Source organism: Leopardus geoffroyi, chromosome A3, assembly GCF_018350155.1.
Source record: "Leopardus geoffroyi isolate Oge1 chromosome A3, O.geoffroyi_Oge1_pat1.0, whole genome shotgun sequence".
NCBI lineage: Eukaryota > Metazoa > Chordata > Mammalia > Carnivora > Felidae > Leopardus > Leopardus geoffroyi.
Genome location: NC_059336.1, coordinates 44,750,010 through 44,774,011, shown reverse-complemented (window position 1 = coordinate 44,774,011; position 24,002 = coordinate 44,750,010). Strand labels below are relative to the sequence as shown.

Sequence of the window (24,002 nt, the reverse complement as noted above, 5' to 3'; positions counted from 1 at the left end):
CATTGGTCTAAGATCATCTTGAATGTCAGGCAGAACTTTAGTGGGTTAAGGATAATGGAAGTGACTCCATCTCCATTTCCTAAGATTTACATGGTATTTGAATATGCCAACGTGGTTTGGACGCAATTTGAAAAGATTAGTCAAATCTTAACCACGACCTAGCAAATGGCTAACTGCAGAAAGGCACAGCTAAGTCATGCCATCTAACCTGGCTGATAAAGACAGTGAAGTATTAGCATCCCCAATGGAAGGCCACCGTCCCAGCCCAAGGGAAAAGGTCTCTGCTCTGTCAGAGCTAATTTAGTTTCTTTGTTGCAGTCAAATGGGTCCCAAGAAATGCTAGTTGTTCTAAGCTGCCATGACATCCCCCTTTCTTTCCCAAACCCTGACTCTGGTCTTCAATATATTTGGCTCTGTAACACAGCAAGGAGAAATTGGAGGGGAAAAAGAGGTACTTACCAGGAAACTTGTTCGTCATAAATGAACTGTAAAAAAAAAAAAAAAAAAAAAAGAAAGAAAGAAAAAGAAAAAAAGGACAATTAGACATACACACATATGCAATGTCTGCACACATATGCGTGCTTTATGACTGCACGTCTTCCAACCCATGTAGCTGGTTTGGTGGGAATCAGGCTGGGGCTGGCCTGGAACATGACGAATCTGCAGATAAGCTTCCCTCTGTGCTGGTTTCATGTGTGGCTAATGTTAGTGGCAGGAGGTGGTGTTGGCGGATGGGGGTGGCACGTTGAGGAGGAGAGAAGCAGCAGACCATCCTGTCCCTCCTGGCAATTTCTGTCCAACAGTGCAGTGAGAGAAAAGCATGACCCCCTGCTATGCAGAGCAAGCCACACTGTAGAATTTTAGATCCCGAAGGGGATGGGGAAGCCTGGCAGGTGCTTGCAAGCATCAGCCACTTGTGGGCCACCTGTAAGACGTCTGCATGTGCCTGTGCACTCTGTAGTACCTTTAAGCTTTTAGGCAAGCATGCAGACTTCTATGTACTCAATATTTTTTAAGTGGACCTATTTTGTTTGTTTGTTTGTTTGTTTCCCTAAAAGAATTTACTTTCAAAGGAAACTCTACATCACAACCAGAAGTAGAGAACCAGCTTCACTTGCCACCAGTGTGCAGAGGGTGAAAAATAAATGTGCTGACAACAGTGATTGAAAGTCTCAGCAGGGCACTGTGGGCTGCCCATGCCCTGGGCCACGGGCCTGCCCTTTTGCTAAAGGAGATAAGCAGGAGTCAGAGGCAGCTGGAAGAAATACAAGAACCAAATGGAGATTTTGCCCCGATCAGATAGTATCTAAAAGGAATACACAACAAAAAATGAATTCATTTAAGCCCTAGCTCATATATCATTCCAAATCACTTCTCACTTTAGGGGAAGAAGTGGTCTAATTTTGGCCCTTTGATTCTATATGGGGAAACGGAGCCACAGAGAACACAAGGAATTTTCTTGAGGGTTCACAGAGTTTGTTCTAGAACTCGGGCCTGGCTCTTAAATCTTCTTTCCATGACACATTTATGTGCCCAAACGGTGCACTGTTGAAAACAAGTGGGAATGCCTATATTTTAGTCAAGCAGGAAGCTGAGCGTTTCTTCATAGCTTGCACCTTCCACCTTCACCAGATACGATTGCTCTGGGTATGATCATCTCTGAGCAGGTGGCCCTCTGGAGACTCTAAGGCAGAAGAAACATCTGGGTTCAAAGTGTCAGTACTGCACAGATTTGGTAAAGTCAACAAATGACACAGGCATCGCTTCGGTCCCCAGAGATCAGAATAACCATATGTTGTGAGAGAGAGGCAGAGACGAGCAGGGGAGGGACACAGACGAGCAGGTATGGCTCAGAAGGCACATGAAAAGACCTCTCTCCAATTATCCCAAAGGCGTAAAGACAAGAGGAAAAGAAAGGGTCCTCACTGATTTGTACTCACACTTCCTGACAAGACATCGACAAAGATGTTGTCTTCAGCAGCTTTGTGACTCTTGTTATGGGATTCAACAGGTTGACATTTGCATGGAAATGTCAAACCAGAATGGGAAGAGAATTAAAGAAATAAAGGAAACCATCCCGTGATCCAGGCTGGATGGTATGCAATCCATCCCTTGGAAGGCTCCCAGACCCTTTTGTATAATCGCCAGCTTAAAAAAAATTATTGTTGAGAAATCATGGAACAGAACAAATGATTTAAGATGGAAAACGTTTCTATTAATTGAAGTTAATTCAGTATCAGTCTCGAGTAGCACGCTGGAGCAATCAATTCACCGTCACTTAAGAGAGCACGAGACACTGGTAAAGAGTTTATTAAAGTGCCAATTTAATTTTTGCGTATCAGGGAAGGCAGGCGATACTGTATAATATAAAAGCAGCTATAATATAAAAGAAGCCCTTATTCTATGCCATGTGGACAGACAGGTGGGGGCATAGATCAGTATGCTTCTAGTGATTGATTATCTCAGTGATCATAACAATGGGGAAAAATCAGAATAGGCTGAATTGTACAAAATAAGAATGGAATTTACACAGGACACAATGAATCAGGGAATAGTGGGCTCTGAACTAGATACACAATTAAGGACATCATGAATCCAACGTTAAGGCAGTGGCTGTGGCCAGGGAAGTTGGGGGTGGGAATGTGCTTGAGGGAGGCAGGCCAGGAAAGCGAAATGTCCATGGCCTCCCTACAAATTCTGACAAATGGTGGTGACCTAGAAGACTCCAAATAACGGATGAGGGATATCCCATCACTGACCACTGACAGCCAGGAGCCCTTAGCTACCCTGTGGCTAATGAGCAAACACAGTCTGGGTTTTAATCAACTTCTTTAAGAAGATTGGGTGGGAAAATGAGAGGACTAAAAAAAAAAAATAGCAAAATAGATCAAAGGAAATAAAAAGTTAGGCCTTTAAGAAAACCTACGAGGCAACAGGAAAGGAGGCGGACGGCGAGTTATGTCTCTGAGCCTTGTTGGTGGCCTCTGGATGAGGTTGAGCCACTGATCATCACACACTGAGAGGCTGAAAACGAGGAAACTGGCACTGTTCACAGAATGTTCCTGTGGGAGAGTATGGCACTGGACCACCCTGACGCAGTGCTGGAATCGCTCTGTCTGGAAACTTAAAGTGACAAGGACAGGCAACTCTCCCACTCGACATTGCTGATGGTTCCAGGGAATGGATTTGTTACTCCTAACAGTTTTATTTTATTTTATATTTTATTTTATTTTAGTCTATTCTATTTTTCTTAAGGCAAATGTTGAATATCCCTCTGTATTTCCACACTCTTTCCATGGCTAAAAGAAGACGAAACCACTGCCTTGGCCCCTTACAGCGGCATTACTAGGGTAGAAAAAACCCCCAAGATCGTTTATATAGGTACCTGTCTGAAACAGGAAATCACACCCCCACTCCCACCCATTCACCACTAGGTGGTGCTCACGTCCTACCCTCTGCCTGTCCATTCTGCCAAGGCAGTGAGTGGGGTTGGAAGGAAGTCAGATCAAGTCCATTTCAAGGCTCCATGAAACTTCCTGGTAGGAGGGTAAGCACCTCAAAACAGACGGCTTCCTAAAGGAATCTTCAGCCAACGTTGGGGAGGCAGGACACGTTCTGAGTTGGGGACAGGCAGGTCCCTCAAGCTCATGCCACCACTCAAATCCCGTGTTGCAGTCGAGGGTCCTGCTGTGTGGCCTTTGGAACTGACTCACCTTTAACCTGGTCAGGTTTCTGAAAACGAGCCTTGCTTGGGGAAGCAGCTCTTTGTGCTTTTCTGGTTGTGTTTGTGCCAGACACTGCGGCCACCCCCAGTGACCACACACGGGTGGTGCTAAGTGGCACCTGAGCCCCAGGTTTGCTGCACACGGCTGGTCAGCAGACCTGCTCTCTGACCCTAATGTTATTCATCCAAAGCTACCTTTGGCTTCACCCTTAAGCTTTCCACGTGTTCCACAGACGAGCTAAATGTGAACACACACACGCAAGAGTGATTTTGAAGAAAAAAAAAAAAACTCTTTTCCTTCAGGCCTCAGAGAAACAGTTGGGTACCATGGAAACCAGCTTTCAGTCCTGGTATCTGCTCTAGAGTTCTTCTAAGAGAGATAGGCTTACAGCAGGCAGGTGAATCCCTGGATGACATCCCAGGGAACTGCTAAGGATGTGGCACCCTCAAGCAGGGAAAACACGGGCCAGGAATCGCCCAGGTGTGTGGACAGCAGACAGCCTGGCTGGCTTCTGAGCAGAGAGGCAGGTGGCTGTCCCCACACTGCATGTCAGTCCATGGATTGGCTTACTACAAGCTGTAGCCATGGAGCAGAAGCAGCCACACTGAAGAGCCTGAGATTTCCGTAGCTTGCATTACAATCACTGGCACCATTAGGATGTTCAGCAGCACACGTAATAGGAGAAAATCAACACCACTGTTGTCTTTCAAGAGACTAAAACCTTGAAAAATCTTTCCTCCCTAGATGGAAACGGAAGCTGCCCCTGCCGCCCCGACTTGTCACTCAACAGAATGGAGACGCCCTCGGGAGATGTGCCCAAATGGAGTTTTGACTTCCTCAGCTCTGGGGACTTGGGGTGCAGATGGCTTAGGCGAGGCCATCTGAGGGAAGGCCTTCTGAGGGAAGGAATCTGATGGAATGCACTGGAAAGCTGCTGTTATGCACTGATATGGTTTACACTCGAAGGTTAAACAGGAGTTTCGATGTCAGGATCTCTAGCAGGTGGACGACAGTGGTGGGAGCGGAAGGAGGGTAGGAAATAAAGACCATCTAAAGGCAGGGCTTGAGCAGAACTTGCACTATGAGCAGGGCTTGAAGTATGCAGAGGCAGGATACCAGGGGAAGGAAATGGATACAGGGACAGATTTAGGATACGGGGAGGATAGTTTGCTAAACCAAAAAGGTTGGTTTGCTGGGCAGTGCGAAACCAGAGACACGTTAACTACAACTTCCAAGTTGTCTTCCTTATGAAAGAGAAGGGGGTCCTCTCTGCATCCCACAGTCTGGCTGACCCACTTCCCTGCTCCTGGAGCAGACCCAAGGAAGACACGGCTTCCTGGTGTACCCCGACATCATTTAGAGCAGGCCCCTCCTCCTCTCAGGGGCGGGGATAATGACACAGGCCACACTTTGTATGATCATCGTTGATTTGTTTAAAGAACTTAAAATTTCTCACATTCATTCCCTGGGAGAATCTTCCAGCTTCCATGGTTATTTCTCACTTTGCTAGAAGGGGAGCTGAGACGTAACAGGGGTACCATGAGCATAAGAGCTTCAGTGTTGCTGAACTGGAGAGAGAAGAAGCAGGGAGTGCCTTGCAAGAAGGGGGCCAGGAAGGAGAGGCCGTGAGCCAGAGGGGCAGGGCCCTCGAAGCCAGTGGAGGGGTAGGGGGAAAGGACAGGCATCAACATGACTCTGACATGTCTTTTCTCTCACAGATAGGGCAACATAAGAAGATTCTGGATCAATTACAGTCAGCTGTCTTAAGGAAGGAATTCCAGGAGAAGGAAGGCAGAAGCTATTCCCTTCAGTCTAAAAATAGGAAGAAAGCACAGCCAGCACATACTTACTCTCTAATGGTGGACTGCATGGTGGGTGAGGGAAAACAGGATGATTTCAAGATGAAAAGGCAGATTTGATTGGAGGGGAAATCCAAATTCTTTTCTAGGGAAGCACAGATGTACCTCCTCTGGCAAACCTGAGCTATTGCTGCTCCCTGACCCTGGGCAAGTCCCTGAATTTCTGGAGCCTCAGTTTTGCCATCTGTAAAATGGGACCCATGTGATTAGCTGGCCTGCATAGTCATGAGTACTGAACTAGAAATCCTTCATTGACAGACCCAGCACTTGGTCTTGCAGTATTGAGTCTATGCTTGTTAAAACTTAGGGAAGGGGGAGCCTGGGTGGCTCAGTTGGTCAAGTGTCCGACTCTTGGTTTTGGCTCAGGTCATGATTTTATGGTTCATGGGTTCGAGCCCTGCATTGGGCTCTGTGTTGATACTGCAGAGCCTGGTTGGGAATCGCTCTTTCCCTTGCTCTCTGACCCTGCCCCACTCGCTCTGTCTCTCTCAAAATAATAAATGAACTTAGATTTAAAAAGAAAAAACTTAGGAATGCCTGTGAGAATGTGCATATATTTTCTACGGATGGATTTGCTCGCTACGACTGTGCTATCCGGTATGATAAGCACTAGCTGCATGTGGCTACATACATTTAAATTGATTGAAGTTAAAATTCAGTTCCTTGGTCTCCTTAATTGCAAACCAAGAGCTCAAGAACCACCTGTGGCCCGTGGCTACACTCCTGGACAGTGCTTCCCAGGCCATCTCTGGCGGCTGGGTCAGCTAAGTGGTCTCTCTGTGTCCCCACAAAATCCCCTTGGGAGGGGGGATTGCAGTCAGAAGAGAGGGAAGTGTTACCTCGGATGGGCCTCACCCCACATGCCCATGCTCAGTTGCCCCAAGGGCCCCCCCAACTGCTGCCAAGTGCTTACCGGGCCCTTCTCCAGGTAGGTGGCCTCCTGAGTCTGGATTTGTGAGCCAATGAAGTGATCTAGAACCTGTCTCTGAGGCCTATCCGCTCTCCCAGAGGTTTCCCTTCTCTTAATGCCCACAATCTGCAATCTCAAAGCAGAGACGAAGGGTAAAAATAAAGTATTCCTTTTTAGGGCAGCTGTTAGACGGAGGATGTAATGAATCATTTGCATTTATGTAAATTACACGATTATGTAAATTACAGTAACATTTCAATAAAAGGGATGGGTGGGGCCCGCTGGAACTGGGAGAAAGTAGGGCCAGGCAGAGCTGCGCTGCTGATGGACGTCGGTTGGGGGTGGGTCACCGGCTTGGGACAGATACAGCAGGACAGTCTGTAAGAGTTTGCAGATGCACATAAGGACATGCACCAGGAACCCAGAATGCTTTCAGAACCTAAGAGGGGACACTTCTCTTGCAGAGAGAGACTCAAGTCATGGGGTGAGCCTCTGGGCCTTGTGCGGCTTCCCCAGGGCCTGAGGCTTCTCTATGTGGAATGTCACCAGGGCTAGAGAGAGTTGCCTGACGGGGCGGGAAAGGCAGACAGACACACACTGAATGTTTCTGATACTATAACTGCCATTGACAGTAACACATTCTTAATTTCTTCTGCTTTCTCCCTTCAAGACAACAACAAGCCAAGCAGAAAATAGCACAGAGCCAAGGTAGATGGAACCCAAATATCCAAGTGAACCGAGTCCCTGGTCTCTAAGTTAACTGTCTTTTTTTTTTTTTAATGTTTATTTATTTTTGAGAGAAAAGGAGAGCAAGTGGGGAAGGGGCAGAGAGAGAGGGAGACACAGAATCTGAAGCAGGCTCCATCCTCTGAGCTGTCCGCACAGAGCCCAATGCGGGATTCAAACTCACTCACCGCGAGATTATGACCTGAGCCGAAGTCAGACGCTCAACCGACTGAGCCACCCAGGCGTCCCTCTTAGTTAACTGTCTTAAGCCCTGTTGGTTTCAGTGTGTACATGCTTGTCTTGTTCCTATGTGTTTGCTTGTTGGTCTTATCCATCTCTCAAGCCAGCTTCCATTTCAGCTGCTTCAGACCCAGGTAATCATGACTGTCTGCACTCTCCTGGTCCAGCGGCACAAACGTCCCTGTGGAAGCTGTCTCTCCTGTTGTCTGGATCCAGGGCCCCACAGTTTGTCCTTGGGGCTCCTCTGAACAGGGGTCTGTAAGGCCTCTCACGGGGATGTACATAGAAATAGCCATCTGGTCCCACTTAGTCCAGACTTGCCCTCTGGGTAAATGAGCTCTTTATTGCATCCCCCCAGAGGACCAGGAGTTCTGTCTTCTGAACATTTCAGAACCATAAAGAGTGGGTAGAAGGTTAAAAAAAAAAAAACCCTAATAGTTAAAATAAATTGTTCGGATGGTTGGTAATTATTTGTGGATAGGAGGAAGGCTTTTAAATACAGGAATTTTAAGTGTCCACTGCAGTTCCCATAGGGAACCCCATATTATATAAGGAAGGCCAGAAGGAAAGTGATTTTGTTACCATGACATTGGGGGAAACATAAAAAAAGGAGAACAGGAAACCCTGATAAAAACAGCGGTGTGAGCAGTAGCCTGGGGCTGGGCCATGGAATAGATTTGGGGACACTGAGAAACCCTTTCTGCTAAATGCCATGCTTCTATGTATGACTGTTCTACTCCTTACGCCAGTTTTAAGACTTATGTGAAAATGACCCCAAAAATGAACAGCAGTCAGAAATCTAGACAAGTGGGCTGCCACGATGTCTTGTGTTTGAGAATCTCAACATCTCCTCTGGAAGCGATCACTGCCAGGCAGCAGAGGACTTATCCCAAGGAAATGGTGTCCAACCGCATTTGAAGTTGAGTTTCTGAGGTGAGCATGCATCAGAATCACCTGAGGGGCAGAGAAGATTGTGGCCAACATTCAACTTCCTGGGCTCTCCTCCAGAACCCACTGGATTGAAATCTCAGAGTTACACCTTTTAGATAAGAATGTTGGGTGTTTCCAGGGTGCACTGAAGTTGGCAGGACACCAGTAAAAGTCAGAAGAGCCAAGACTAAACGCTGAGGACTCAAGCTTTATCTCTGCCATTACTTTCTAACAGTGGAGAAATGTAATTTTTCTCAAATCGGAAAACTCCAGCCTTGACATCTGGTCTGTAAACACACAGTATAGACCTTCAGGGAATAGCAGAGAATCACTGGCTTTTGCACCTTGCGGCCAGCCATCTGAGGAAAATACAGAGCTGCGGCAGCCTGGGTATTTCAGCTGGCTCAGCTCTGTGATTCACAGCCACGCATGAGGCAGATTACTGGTTGGCCCAAAGACCCTACTCAGGTGGGCATCACCCACAGCCCAAAGAAGCAAAACCACTTTACATCTTTACACATCATTAGCAACAATTATATTAAAAAAAAAAATCATGGGCATGTCCCGATAAATCTGACTGAAGACAAGTTACTTCCCATCGAGTCCAGGAGGTGTCTGTACCGAGAACAGAGAAAGAAGCCAGTGTGGGCAATTCACCGTCAGGAGTGCACATGCCAAGTCTGTGTGCCCTGGGGAAATCTCAGCCTGTACTTTCTGCCTCATCACCTCGCCTTTCTGGGAATGGTCTTCTCTTTCTGAAATGCAGCAAAATACAGAGTTGCATTCATTTGCGCTATCTCCAAGCCATGTCTCTTGAAAACAGTAACTTTCAAAACCCGTCCTAAATTACCCTACAGGCAGGTTGAGCAAATGGCACACATGATCAATGTGGGTTCCCAAGTTGCAGGACAAAGCTCAAAGCTCACTGCAACGAGTGTTTGAGAAGTCTGGGCTGTGTGAACAGCAGAATCTTCTAGATTTGGGGTGATCATACCTTTCTCACAGGTAATAACTGAGAATGAGAACACAGAATCCACACATGTCTTTAAGTCTACCAACTGAAAGTTCAACAGAAGAGGCATGTCTCTAATTCCAATGCAGTGTAAATGAACTCTCTACTCTTGGTCAGATCTTTACCCTCCCGACAGTTAACGGCCCTTGGAAAGAGGTTGTAAACCCAAGATCTTCACTGTCAGGAACTGCTGTTGGCTGAAATATCTACTTGTTCCTTGTAGAAAGCCTTGTATTAAACATCACTTTTAGCTTAATTGTATTGATATTTACAATTAAATAACCTACAGGGAAGTGCTTTGTAGACAGGTGAGTAAACCCTTCAGTGGAACTATTCCTGTTCTGTAGGTAAGAAAACTGAGACTTGAAGAGACTTTGATTTCTCCAAGGTCATTAGAGCTAGCAAGAAGGGAGAGGACCACAATTAGAAGTCAGATGTCCTAGCTTCCATTTCAGGTCTTTCTGATTTGCCCCCTTTCTTCTGGATGACTCAAGCTAAGGGGTCTGGATTTGTCCCCACAGGTGACATGGAGTCACAAGGGACTGGCATGTACAGGTAGCTCTGAGGACTGCCTGGGGGTGAAGGAGGGGGGCTGGCAGCGATGTTACTAGTTTTAAGACTGACCTGCGATGGGCTGTGTCAGTTCAGGCCAAAGACATAAAGAGCCTCAAGTAAAATGGGCTATGAAGGGACATACTGAGGACATTTTTACAAGATGAAAATCTACAATTAAGCCAAATGGGTATATGGTGGAATTGGGAGAAAGGTCAACTTAAAGTCATTCTCAGGTTGGGTGGCTAAGAGAGAAATAGGGGCTGAAATACTAGAAAGCAGGTCCTGTCTTGGGGAAGTCATCCTAAGTTTAGAGACATGTTGGGTTTGGGACAGAAGATGTCCAGTACAGAGTGGCTTATCCGTGACTGGACCTTTGAGAGATGCCATTGCCAAGAATATAGTGTGAAGGTGTCCGCACAAAGGTGGTAATGACCATGGGCACTGTCCTGGGAGAGCATACAGAGAGGCAGAAGTAAGGTCCAAACCCAGGGACACCGATGCTGAAGAGAGTTACAGAGGAGACCATGAGAAAGTGAGAGGCAGTGGTCAGGGGATCACAGGGAAATAGCAGAGGACTCTCATGGAACCAGATAACCAGAGTCAGTCAAATCTCTTGTTGTGAGCACCAAACTATCATGCTGGGGTTCTGGGTGATCAAAGTAGCTGGAAGAAAGAAAAGCCACCTCCATGCATAGACATCCATTCGCTCATTCATCATCAGAGACCTTGAACTTACTCCATGCGGAGGAGCTGCATATAACCCCGAGTGGTGAGAAGGACGAGGAAGAGAAACAGCAAGGGACTCAGGTGAGGTGTGCATCCCACACTTACCACAATGAGTGCGACCACAGACAGCGTGTAGTAAATCGAATCTCTCAGCAGGCACCACGAGGAAAGAGCCACAACCTGAAGGAAAGGGGGAAAAGGCAGTAAGAAACAGGCTATTCCACAGCACAAAGGAGAAAGCCTGGCTCCTGGTGGGTCTGGCCAGTGATAAGCTGGAAATACAACCACGTATTTCTGTCTCCCGTGCTGGTCCCAGTCAATCTGTCCGGTGATATGAATTTACTGAAAGCCTTTGGGCATATTAGTCTGGATCTTCTGAAAGGCAGATTCCAAGGTAGGATCAAACCTGCAACAATTCTGTGAGGGGGAGACACTCATGTGAGAAAACGGGGAGGGAGTCGGGGCGAAGGTAGGAGTGACCCCTGTGAAGGAGAGAGGGAAGGTCGGGGGGACGTGTTCCAGGCTGCTGGGCAGCGTGGGGAAGGCTCGGCAAAGCTGACTCAAAGACCCGTGTCTCCCAGGAACCCACCAGCCTTAGCATCCCTTATGCCAAGGGGATGTTAGAGCAACCTACTCTGTGTCCTTGTCAATGCTCTAGTGTCTGCTGCAGCCCATGCTCCTGTATACAATGAGCCCCAGGCCTGGGCAGCGGGTGCCCTTCAGAAGGGGCCTGGAAAAGCCCAGTCTGCTACCCTCTTCTCTCACCTCTATTACATGTCTGTCCTTGTCGGCACCTGACTCCTGGTTTCATCAGAATTTTTAAAACATCGATTTGCATATTTATCTAGAGAAAACATTATTCTTGGCAGTTGGGCAATGTCCCTCTAAGGATACGATAGCTCTGCTGTGGGATGAGGCCAGGAGACACACTGCTGAGGGCTACGGCAGCCCTGACCTGCTGCTCCCAGACTTCCTGCAGGAGAAGAAAGCCCCTGGGTGAGACAAAGGAGGGCAATGGAGCCGCAGCTGGGCCATGGGGAGGAGCAGCTGTGGGCAAGGGGGGGGGGAGCTGCAGACGCTAGGTCAGGATCCCTGTCCCGGAGGAAAAGTCATTTCTCCTTGGTAAGCCCTTCCAAGTCTCTTTTTAAGGGATGCATGCTATTTTCTCTTTGCTTTGTGGAGCAGGTCCATTTTGACTCTCACAAAGAACCTGGGACAGTCTGGAGAGATGCGTCGGACGTGCTTCCTGGGCTGTCATTCATAGCTCCCTCCTGCCTCCCTAGACAAGTGTCAGCCACCCCATGGCCACAGGACATGTCTAGCTGCCTTTGCCCTTGGCCTCGTACGTGAATAAGGACACAGCAAACGTCAGCTGTCAGCCGGGCCAGTGACAGGCACACGCTGCACCAAAGACAATAGAAAAAGGGATTCAGGGACAGGGCCACATTTGGAGCCTCCTCTCTCCCTGACTACTGTGTCAGTCTGTAAAGAAAAGATCAGGCAAAGTCAAACCAGAAAAGGATTCAAATAACATGAAAGAATGACTTAAATAGAACCATAAATGAGTAATGAGGCCAGTCTCTTTCCATGAACACATTCTTTCACTTGTTATAGGGACACTTAGGTATTTTCTGGTGCTGATTTTGCCTTATTAGGCTTTGTATTTGCAGATCTAAGTTCCAGATGATGGGGTTGTCAAGAAAAGGACTCATGCCACAGAAATCACTTCAGAACAAATGTAAAGTATTCTTTACCCCTTTAAAAAGTTTTTTAAATGTTTATTTATTCTTGAGAGAAAGAGAGAGACAGCACGAGCAAGGGAGCGGCAGAGAGAGAGGGAGACACAGAATCTGAAGGAGGCTGCAGGCTTTGAGCTGTCAGCACAGAGCCTGACGTGGGTCTCAAACCCATGAATCTCAAGATCACGACCTGAGCTGAAGTCAAATGCTTAACCGACTGAGCCACCCAGGCACCCCTTCTTTACCCTTTTATCATCCTCTCCCCTTGTACAGTGTACCCATTAGCATCTATGCTCATCTATGGAATGCCGTACAGGGGACTGGACTGTCCATTTTCCAGCAGGTCATAAAATGTTGTGAATATTGATTCAATGTATGATGATTAGGAAAATGAACTTAAAACATGTGGCAAATATCAATTCTGAATTTCTTTAAAAAAATCACTTGGGCTTTTAGTTATAGCTCACAGATTGTGGACACATACCATGACCTTTGCTCTTTCTTGTTATAACAGGACAAGGTAATAGTAAAGGGCTTTTTTTTTTTCTTTTTTGCAAGATAGACCCCCAAGGGAAAGAGTATACAAGAGCTGATCAGAGCAACAAAATTTTGGATGCTGGAAAGCAGAACAGTGGGCCACTCAGCTAGGCCATGTGCAGAGCTCTAGAAGTGGGAAGAAAGGAGGGTCTGAAAACAGGGACACTGAAAAGCTATTTAATCATTTAATCCATAAACTTCCTCACTCACTTCAAGCAGACCAGTAGTGAGGTGAGGTACCTCCTTCACCTTAATGGAAACAGGAAACCTGGCATGAAGAACATGAGTTCCAGAAAATAGAGGAGAGAGAAAATAATCAAATTAAGTAATTAAAGAAAAATTCCCAGAAGTTATTGATGGGCATTTTCTGAGTAAAACGGCCTCCTGAGTGTTCATCACAATGGACAAAAAAAAAAAAAAAAAAAAGAGAAAGAAAAATGATGTACGCTGAGGCATATCATTATGAGTTTTCAGAGTGCTGGCACAGAGGAAAGGTCCTAGAAACCACTAGAAAGAGAGTAATGGGATTACATACAAAGGATCAAAACCAGAATGACATTTTATTTCTCAACAAAAGCACTGAAAACTAAAAGACAATGAGTGACGCCTTTTAAAATTAGAGAGGAAAATGATTTTAGCCTGAAATTCTATGCCCGACCAAACTATTCATTAAAAGCGAGAGAAGCATAAAAATAAAAAGCTAAATTGTCTCAGAAAATTTACTTCCTGTGTACCCTTTCTCAAAGGCTGCTGGAGGATATGCCCCACCAATCACTATGCTGCACATCTAATGTACATCATTTAAAACGCACAGTTGCCTTGGGGCACCTGGGTGACTCAGTTGGTTCAGCGTCCACCTCTTGACTTTGGCTAAGGTCATGATCCTATGGTTTATGAGTTCAAGCCCCATGCCTGGCTCTGTGCTGATGGCGCAGAGCCTGCTTGGGATTCTCTGTCTCCCCCTCTCTCTCCCTAAAAATAAATTAATAAACTTAAAAAAAACCCAAAGCAAAACACAGTTGACTCAAAAAGGTGGGAAATTGGTGCTGGTGGGATTGGACGAGAGCTATCTTTCATAATAAGCTTTCTAGAATTGGTTGCCTCTTTCAGCTCTTTGCATATATGACTTCAATAAAAATTAAAACCTAAGAAAGTATGATACAAATTACCCACTTAGATGTGCTGCAAGAAATACATCTTGCATCAGGCCTAAATGCCAACTCTAGTTGAAAAGTGGTTCATTTATCCTCCAGAACAGCTTTCAATCACTAGACCACCATCAAATTTAGCTTCAGATTCAGAGCCCACACCTGAGCAAAACCATTTTTTTTTCTATAGAAGGGATGACCAAAAGACAAGTAAGGAGTCAAACCAGAGAAGAATTTCTTTCTGTACCCTGGAGGGAATTAATAGAGCATTGTTGATGAGTCTGTGATGTCTGTATTGAGAGCTGTGACCATGACCTCCTGTCTACCTCTACCTTACCTTCCTGTGATCACCATTCATTACCATGGCAGATATTTACCTGACACTTCCTGCAAATACAGGCATTGGGAATGGTTATGTCATCCAATCCTATAGTGACTGATAAGAAGGGTCACTGTCACCCTTGATGGCCAGCAATCTGGGCAAGATGGTGCAAGTAGCAGTGGGGAAGAGCTGCGATCTGAACCCAGGAAGCCTGGGTCTCAAGCCTCTGTCCCTGCACACTCCGGCACAAGGCCTCCCTGCAGGCAGCAATGAAAGCACACACTGATTCATTACTGCCTCCCACAGAGATCTTTTCTCCATGACTTTAAGTCATTAGGTAGGTGTTTTGGAGATGGTAGCCAAAGGAGGGAAGAGCTGAAGGTGGGAGACAGACAAAAAAGCAGTGACCACAGCTCAATTAAAAAAACCATCCTGCTTTAGGGGCGCCTGGGTGGCTCGGTCGGTTGTGTCAGACTTCAGCTCAGGTCATGATCTCACTGTTGGTGGGTTCGAGCCCCACATCGGGCTCTGTGCTGACAGCTCAGAGCCTGGAGCCTGCTTCCGGTTCTGTATCTTTCTCTCTCTCTGCCCCTCCCCCACTCGCACTCTGTCTTTCTCTGTCTCTTGAAAATAAATAAATGTTAAAAAAATTAAAAAAACATTCTGCTTTAAAAAGATTCAGGGCACGTAATCAAAGCAGAAAGGAGTTGCCATAAAGACTGTAGACATGGACACGGTATAGACATATTCCAGGAGCAAGAGAGTCCGTTAAACAAACCGGAAACTCCTCTGTTTAGCTAGTTTGGTTGGTTAAAACAAACAAACACCAACACAGCTCATTGTTCTGTGTCTGAATGTTTCACTTTTCCACAGATTGGGGGACGTGGGGTCTAAGGCGTTCCCTTTGCTTCTCGGTGAAGGGTCTTTTTTCTTTACATGGGGGTCAGCAACCATCTGACTCAGATCCTGAACATATTTATTGATAGAGAGGGACATGTTAGCACTTCTGCATCAAACTGGGAGCCTCTCTGTCATCTGTTGGCAGGTGTCTCCCAACTCAGAGCAGGGGAGGCACTGATGAGAAGACAATGTTTCCTTAGCACTCTGCAAAATGGCTGCAAGGAAGACTGAGAAGTCACTTTGGCGAAGAGACTAGAACAGGGCTCCTGGGAGAAAACCAACAGTGAGTAATCCTGCCCTTGACCTCGTTAATCAATGATACAGATGGTGCAGATTACAGAAGGCCATCGCTGGCACACTCCTCCATAAATTAAAGGCAGAGGCTCTATTTCCCCTAGCTCCAGGAATCCTTCACAATTGAAATTTCATGTTGGTATTTCTTGATCATCTTTTCTATTTCTGGAGTGCATTTCACACTTTTTCTATTGAATATGCAGCTTTAGTTTCCTTTTTATAATTTCATTTAGTTTCACAGTGGCATAATGCCAAAAGAAAGAAACCCCAAAACATCACACTTCCAAAACAGAGGAAAAAACACATTCTCCTTTATTCAAATGTTGAGTGATAATCTTCTTGAATTCTGGCTCCTTCGAGGAGGTTAAAAGTTAACTAACTGTTCACAATAAAATGATATATTTTTTGTAGATGATTACCGCAAATCTATATGCAGCTGTTTATATATAGGATAACATACACACATAAAATATATGGAGATATATGGTATAAATGTATATAATGCAATGTAATATATATGATGATTTTTTTAATGTTTATTTTTGAGAGAGACAGAGAGACAGAGAGAGAGAGAGAGAGAGAGCAAGAACGAGTGGGGGAGGGGCAGATAGAGAGGGGGACACAGAATCTGAAGCAGGCTCCAGGCTCTGAGCTGTCAGCACAGAGCCTGATTTGGGGCTCAAACCCACGAACTGTGAGATCATGACTTGCGCTAGTTGGACGCTCAACTGACTGAGCCACCCAGGTGCCCCATGACGAGTTTTCTCGATGAACAGTGGAATTTGACATTGTAGACACATTTTAAAAGGCACAAACACCCTGGGCTTGTAAGTGCTTTGCCTTTTTGAAAAACGATTGAAGCAGTCGGAACAGCATAATAGTTACACGACACAAAACATACAACGATCCTCTCAGAGAAATGTTTGTTATTTCACACAGATTTCACGGAAAAAGGATTAGAAAAATCATAACATGAGTTTTGTTCCAAGCTTTTGAGCTGACACAATTTCTACAGCCAATTCTTATCTCAGGAAAGACAGCCATACGACGTGGGGCAAGGATGGGCCTCCGGGGTGTTCCCCAAACACTCTGGGAGCACATAAAATTCATAAGCGGTGTTCAGAACAGGTGAGGGCCTGACCCGGGTTTTCCTCCCATGGGGAAGTCTTGGCACTGCTGTCTGTTCATTATTTAACTACACTTTTTTTTTTTATGTTTATTTTTGAGAGAGAGAGAGAAAGAGAGAGAGAGTCTCTGTTGGCAGAGGAGGGGAGGGGCAGACAGAGAGGGAGACACAGAATTCGAAGCAGGCTCCAGGCTCTGAGCTGTCAGCACAGAGCCCAACATGGGCTCGAACCCACGAACCATGAGATCATGACCTGAGCGGAAGTCAGATATTCAGCCAACTGAGCCACCAAGGCACCCTTTAAAAAATTTTTTTTAATGTTTATTTTTGAAAGAGAGAGAGAGAGAGAGAGAGAGAGAGAGCATGAGTAGGGGGAGGGGCAGACAGAGAGGGAGACACAGAATCCGAAGTAGGTTCCAGGCTCTGAGCTGTCGGCACACAGCCTGACACGGGGCTCGAACCCACGAGACGTGAGATCATGACCTGAGCCAAGGTTGGACGCTTAACCGACTGAGCCACCCTGGAGCCCCTCAACTACACTTTTTAAATACTTTGATCCTGGGAAAACCCCCTGATATATAAATGACTCCTGCTTTCTGGTTTATAGGCAGAAATGGACGGTAATAATCAGGTCATGTAAAAAGACAATACCATGCTTTTGCAGAATACAGTGAACTTTGGCTTATTAATCTTCACAAATTAAAATTCACAAAATGAATTTATATTTAAAAATTCTTTTTCTAGGAAATCTCATCTTGAGTTATACTTTTAGGTGAGGAAAACAAATGAGAAGTAAACAAGCTGCCACTGGAGATATAGTTAAATAAACATGAGGCCACACCAGGACAGGGCAGACACACAGTAATGTCTTGAACGGTCTTCATTGATTGTACTGAACAATAGCCACGGACGCTCATCATGACCCAGAGCACCCAGGACTCAGAAGTGCCTTCTCAATCATCCAAAACATTAGTGCAGGAGTTTTCATGTCAAATGTAAGCTGTTGCCTGGTAGGTGTTCAAAATGTGGTAGCTTAGACTGTTCTCATACACATCAAACTTCACAAGGAGTCAGCTTTGCCTTAAGGAAGAAAATCCCAGACTTGCCGGCTGTGCTCCTGGAGCCCTTTGTCCACTCTAGGACAGGGTGTAGAGCATACATTCACCATCAGGCATTGCTGTGCCAGGTGCCGGCACCAGGTACAAGTAAATGTAGGGTATGAGGGTAATTTCACCTAACGGGGATGTGATTCCACCCAGAAATAGAGCCCGAGGCAAGGATTTGAGTTCACCAAGGTTATTTGGGAGGTGGTGGTAGGAAACATTGCTAGGGTCTGGGGAAAGTGAGGTAGATGACAGAAAGAAGACAAGGGGCAAATTACAGTAGGGGGCAACTGGGGTGCAATCCTGATTCCTGGTGGGGAGTTCTGGGAGGCCCTGGAGAACATCTGCTTCTCCCCTTGTCTCGCCCCAGGGCAGAGGGAGCTGGAGTATTTATCCACCCACTCCCATTGGTCATGGTTGAGGGCTGCACCCAGGACTGTTAATACCTGGTACTCCCTGTCCAGGGGCAGTGACCAAGGAGAGCCTTCAGACAGAGAAATGCAGTCAGGCTGGTGGGAACTGAAATGGAGAGGATGAGGGATCATGGGTGGGGCACCAGCAGTGTCTGCCGTATCCAAAACATGGATTTACACAATGAGCCAATAATCAGGGTAAGCATTCTCTCCATCTCTCTCCCCCCAACGCCCTCTCACTCACACACACACACACACACACACACACACACACACGGTACTGTAAACTTAAAAATACAACCCAATCCCATTTACATAAGGTTTGAAAGCACAGCATACTAACTTATGCTGGTTTTTTTTTTTAAGTTTATTTATTTATTTCTAAGTAACCTCTACCTCCAATGTGGGACTCTAACTAGCGACCGTGAGATCAAGAGTCGCATGCTTTACTGACTGTGCCAGCCAGGTGCCCCCAAAACTATGCTGTTTAAGTCTGGAATGGTGTTCCCCTTGGGCCAGGGATAGAGTCTGAAAGGGCATTCTCCTTCTTGATCAGGGTGCTGGTTACTGGGTGTGCTTGGTTGGGAAAAGTCATTGAGATGTACTGATGATATGTGCACTTTCCTGAATGTTTGTGGTACTCCAATAAAAACGCTACCCACACAAAACAAAAATGCAATTACAGTGCTAGTTATTAATATTAATGACACATATTAACTTTAATAGTAACTACTCCATCACACTTGGAGTTGGCCTATTAATGAAGTTTCCAGGTAAGATACAGGACACAGGATACAGTTAAATATGAATTTCAGGTAACAACAAGTAATTAAAAAAATAGAAGTATAATTTCAAATATCACCTGGGAAATATATTAAAAATATATTTGTTGCTTATCTGAAATTGCAATTTAATTGGGTGACTTCTATTTTTACTTGCTATATCTGGTAATCCTCCTTATGACATTTCAGGCATTTGTTAAGATAACTACTTTGCCTTTCCTTTAAATAAGTACAAAATTGGAGGTTTAGTGAGTTTGGAATGAATATTCTTAAGGCAAAGGGAAAGCTGAATTTTTTTCTATATTGTCTATCTTCTGCTGGATATTGATTGCTGTTTTATTCTGGTTGTTGGGCCTGCTCAGAGTATCTTTTTCCCTTTGTTTCTTGTTAACTGCAGTAATTGCCAATGCCAAGATGTACATTATAGTATTTTGTGGTTGTAGGGGGGATTTCTACAACACCAAGACTTTTGGCTTCTCTTGGAAATATCTGAAGACCTGGAAACCTGGGGCATTCTCACATCACTGTGGAGCCATCAGGCATGCCTTCTTAGATAGGACATACATTCATCAGCTTAACACTGTCCCCTTGACTCTACTGCCCCAACTCCAAAGTCAAGAGTCAGCTGCCATATATTACTTTCTTTCTGCTCTTGTTCTTAGACTGACCACTTCACTCATGTATTATATTCCTGGGCTCTGCAGGAATATACATTTGTGATTCCTGACCTAAAAGAATTATTTTAATTAGTGTTGACAATACTAAAGGCACCAGCTGCCATTTCTTCACAGTACAACATTGTGTTGGAGGTCTTCAACATTTTGTGTGATGCATGCCTTCATACCTTATGGACCCCTTTTCAGAAGTGTGTATTGAAAGATATAAAATAAATAACAAAGAATTACAAAGAAGCAGATTTCTTGAAATCTGGTTATCAAAACATTGAGATATTAGTGATATATGTGTTTCTTTATTAGCAAGAGCCAGTAAGCTTCCTTATTATAAGAAGAGTTAGCCATTTCAATGTAGTGATGAGTAAGAAGAGCGACCCAAGATAATCTGCAATCTCTGTAATGTAGCATGAAGGTATCTTGTATTTCTGCTGGAGATAAAATCAGGTACTGTGACTACTACTATGGCTTGGTGCCTCATGAATAATAAAGTAAAATGTTAAACATACGTGGTCAGTAAAAATAAGTAAGGATGTAATTTTTTTCTCACTCAAGTTCACAGACTCCTCTAATCTAGTTTTTGGAAACAGAAGTCCTGAGGTTCTCCTCCTTCTTGGCTCCTGGCTTTTCATTGTTTCCTCAGTTGTCCCTTCTGCCAGAAAGGGTGTGGGAGGTGAGGGGTATGCAGATGAGAACTCAGATGGAGGGGTTTGATGCTAATGGCAAAAACACTATTTGCTCAAAACCACACTCAGATATCACCTCACACCAGTCAGAGTGGCCAAAATGAACAAATCAGGAGACTATAGATGCTGGAGAGGATGTGGAGAAACGGGAACCCTCTTGCACTGTTGGTGGGAATGCAAATTGGTGCAGCCACTCTGGAAAACAGTGTGGAGGTTCCTCAAAAAATTAAAAATAGATCTACCCTATGACCCAGCAATAGCACTGCTAGGAATTTACCCAAGGGATACAGGAGTACTGATGCATAGGGGCACTTGTACCCCAATGTTTATAGCAGCACTCTCAACAATAGCCAAATTATGGAAAGAGCCTAAATGTCCATCAACTGATGAATGGATAAAGAAATTGTGGTTTATATACACAATGGAGAACTACGTGGCAATGAGAAAGAATGAAATATGGCCCTCTGTAGCAACGTAGATGGAACTGGAGAGTGTTATGCTAAGTGAAATAAGCCATACAGAGAAAGACAGATACCATATGTTTTCACTCTTATGTGGATCCTGAGAAACTTAACAGAAACCCATGGGGGAGGGGAAGGGAAAAAAAGAGAGGTTAGAGTGGGAGAGAGCCAAAGCATAACAGACTCTTATAAACTGAGAACAAACTGAGGGTTGATGGGGGGTGGGAGGGAGGGGAGGGTGGGTGATGGGTATTGAGGAGGGCACCTTTTGGGATGAGCACTGGGTGCTGTATGGAAACCAATTTGACAATAAATTTCACATATTGAAAAAAAAACACTATTTGGGGTGATCTGGTGATTTCAATTATGTGTGTTTCTGTTTCAGCCATTATTGTGGAGAGAAACTTGGCTATATTTATATCATTTTCCAAGAAGAATTGAAGTGGCTCACAAATATTCATTCTTCCACCTCATCCTAGTAAGTGCAGAATGGGTGTCAGTCCTCTGGGCGAAGAGATGCTCTCCCCACAGCTGGGTGCATGCCTCCTATTTACCCCAAGTGTGGTCCAGAACAGCTGCTTTGAACTGCAGCTCTCAGGCCCTGAGCTAGACCTGCTGAATCAGAATCTGCATCTTAACAAGACCCCCAGATGACCCACATTCACATTACAGTGGGAGAAGTGCTGGACCAGAGGACAGAGAATTTTTTTGGGTCTGGATCACACCTGTGGAACTGAAATGAAAAGAGCAGGAGGCTGGTAGGGTGGCCCTTGGCCTTCACACTGGGCAGTGGGGCTGGACTCAATGCTGTGGGCATGAGTAGTTACTTAGGATCTTCACGCCAAAGAGCAACTATATATGTCTGAGCTGTAGCTGCAAATTAGAAGCACCCTAATGCTTCTATATATGGAATTTCTTACTTCATCAGTTTCTAGCATCAACTTTGCTGAAGATGCTGGGAGATCACCCCTTTGTACTGTCCCTTTGTAGAACCATGCTAGAGAATTCCAGCTCCCTTGTGCGCTCTCCTATTCTATCTGCTGAATAGATGGGATAAAGAATCCAAAGAAGACTGGTGCTGAATTTATTTTTATTTTATTAAAATTATTTTTAATGTTTACTCACTTTTGAGAGAGAGAGACAAGAGAGAGAGAACATGAGCAGGGGAGGGGCAGAGAGAGAGGGAGACACAGAATCTGAAGCAGGCTCCAGGCTCTGAGCTGTCAGCACAGAGCCTACATGGGGCTCAAACCCACAAACCACAAGATCATGACCTGAGCTGAAGTCAGTCGGTCAACTGACTGAGCCCAGGCACACTGAATTTATTTTTAAATTTATACTATTTGAGGTAGCAGCCAGATATACGTAGGAAGCAGGCATCTCCTCATTTCATTGGTTATGAAACCTAGAAGGACAGTCTCAAGCTAAAGGATCATGTCAGTGTCCCAATCTGTGATGCATCATCATAGGTAGTAGGGTCCCCAAATGCTGTGGGGCTTCTCTTCATTTGGAGTACTGATGAAAAAGGAAGTTAATACATATCATTTGAGTTCCGACATGAGATAGCGAAGACCATGTATTTGAGTTAGGCTTATGGAAGTAAGACCCTGGCTTAAATTACACAATTACAATAGTGTTTGATGTCCATAATAGTGCTACATGCAGAAGCTGATGTCCTTGCTGTCGGAAACCTGGTAGTGGAATCATGAGGGACAGGACACACCACTTCCCTCTAAACATTAAAATATTCAAGACAAAAAGGACAGAAAAACAGTAGAGCCAGCTCCCCCCACCCCCACCCCAGCTCACAGACTTAGGTATGGATTTAGAAGTGTTCCTTTCATCCCTGGAAGGATCCATGTTTCTCTGGCTTCATCAAGTTATAGAGGAGAGGCATCATGGATTATATACTTTAAAAATTAAGATGTCTACCCACTGTTTGACAAAGAATAGGACTTTAGCAATAGCAGGAGTTAGTCTGACTTATAACAGACTATGTGTTCAAAGGAAACGTGGGAGGCCACCACCTGTGGGGGCTCTAGGTTGGGAAGGAAGCACCTGTCCCCTACTCGTGAGTGGATGCAGGGCAGTGATATTTTCATACTAAAAAAATACTGGTTGCTACGTCTGTGTGGCTCATCCGGCTGCAGTTGATCTGTCAGGCAATCTATTTTAAGCAATTTCTGTGACTCAGGGCAGGGACAGCAGGTGACGTTCATGAATTGATTCTGCAGCCAGGGCAAACTGAACCAAGAACATTTCTTTAATGAGTGCTTGGAAGATATCCCCCCCCCCCACATTAAGGAAATCAAGAATTAAAACATGGTGACACCAATAACACATCCTGGCTTTATCTGTGTTAGGCAATAAAACAGAGAGCTGAGGGAACGGAGTGATCAGAGCAGCCAGTAACACCAGCCAGCCAACCAAAACCTCCTTCCCCAGGAGCTGAATAGTTCTCAGCCAAAAACATGGCAAGAGGTTATCTAAGAAGTTAGGTTAATTTTTCATTTTGCAGATGACTGTGTTAGGTGGAAGGTAGTTAGCACCTTAGCTGTTGATGGAATAAGAAATGTAATCAAAATGCAGTATGGAAAGCACAATAGTAGGGACACGTGTTTACACTGTGCAGAGGAAGCCAAGACAAGGAGTGGGTTCCAGGTGACTCCCAGGAATGGAGATCCCTGTCCCTCTGTCCGCACTTCCCTCCTCGGCATTCATTCTCTGCACTTTTCAGTTTCTCCCCAGGTTAACCATTAATGTGCTGTGTGATCAGGAGCATGGCCTATGCTCTTCCTTTTCTCAGTCCTCTACCTGGAATGATAATATTTACCCACACTAGACTCTCAGCAACGTGCAAGGATTTATTCAACAATGAGAAAATCCTATAATTTGGAAGTGAAAGGGATCTTGGGCATGTGTGCATTTGAAACAAAGAGCACTTGGCAAGTTGTGGCCTTATCTGGAGCACCCTATCTCATTTCTAGGCAGGAAAAGGCCTCTGTGAGCAATTTGGAACCTTCTGGGACCAGTAGTAGGGCTGTTTCCAAAGAGGCCCTGGTATGCAGTGAAGCCCCTTCCTATAACAGTCAACGCCTTAAAATTAGTTCTTCTGTGTCAAGTATTATACTAAGCAC

At 45.1% G+C, this 24,002-nt stretch overlaps 1 protein-coding gene across 2 annotated transcripts in view; it reads right to left on the bottom strand.

Moving 5' to 3' along the window:
* The window catches only part of SLC24A3 (solute carrier family 24 member 3), a 490,476-nt gene that overhangs the window by 56,450 nt on the left and 410,024 nt on the right, over nucleotides 1–24,002 (bottom strand). For both annotated transcript variants that reach the window (XM_045445435.1, XM_045445436.1), the window contains exons 7-8: nucleotides 10,789–10,863; nucleotides 460–485 (exon numbers count right to left, since the gene is read on the bottom strand). In XM_045445435.1, the coding sequence (XP_045301391.1) occupies nucleotides 460–485; nucleotides 10,789–10,863 (101 nt within the window). The remainder of the gene's footprint in view (nucleotides 1–459; nucleotides 486–10,788; nucleotides 10,864–24,002) is intronic.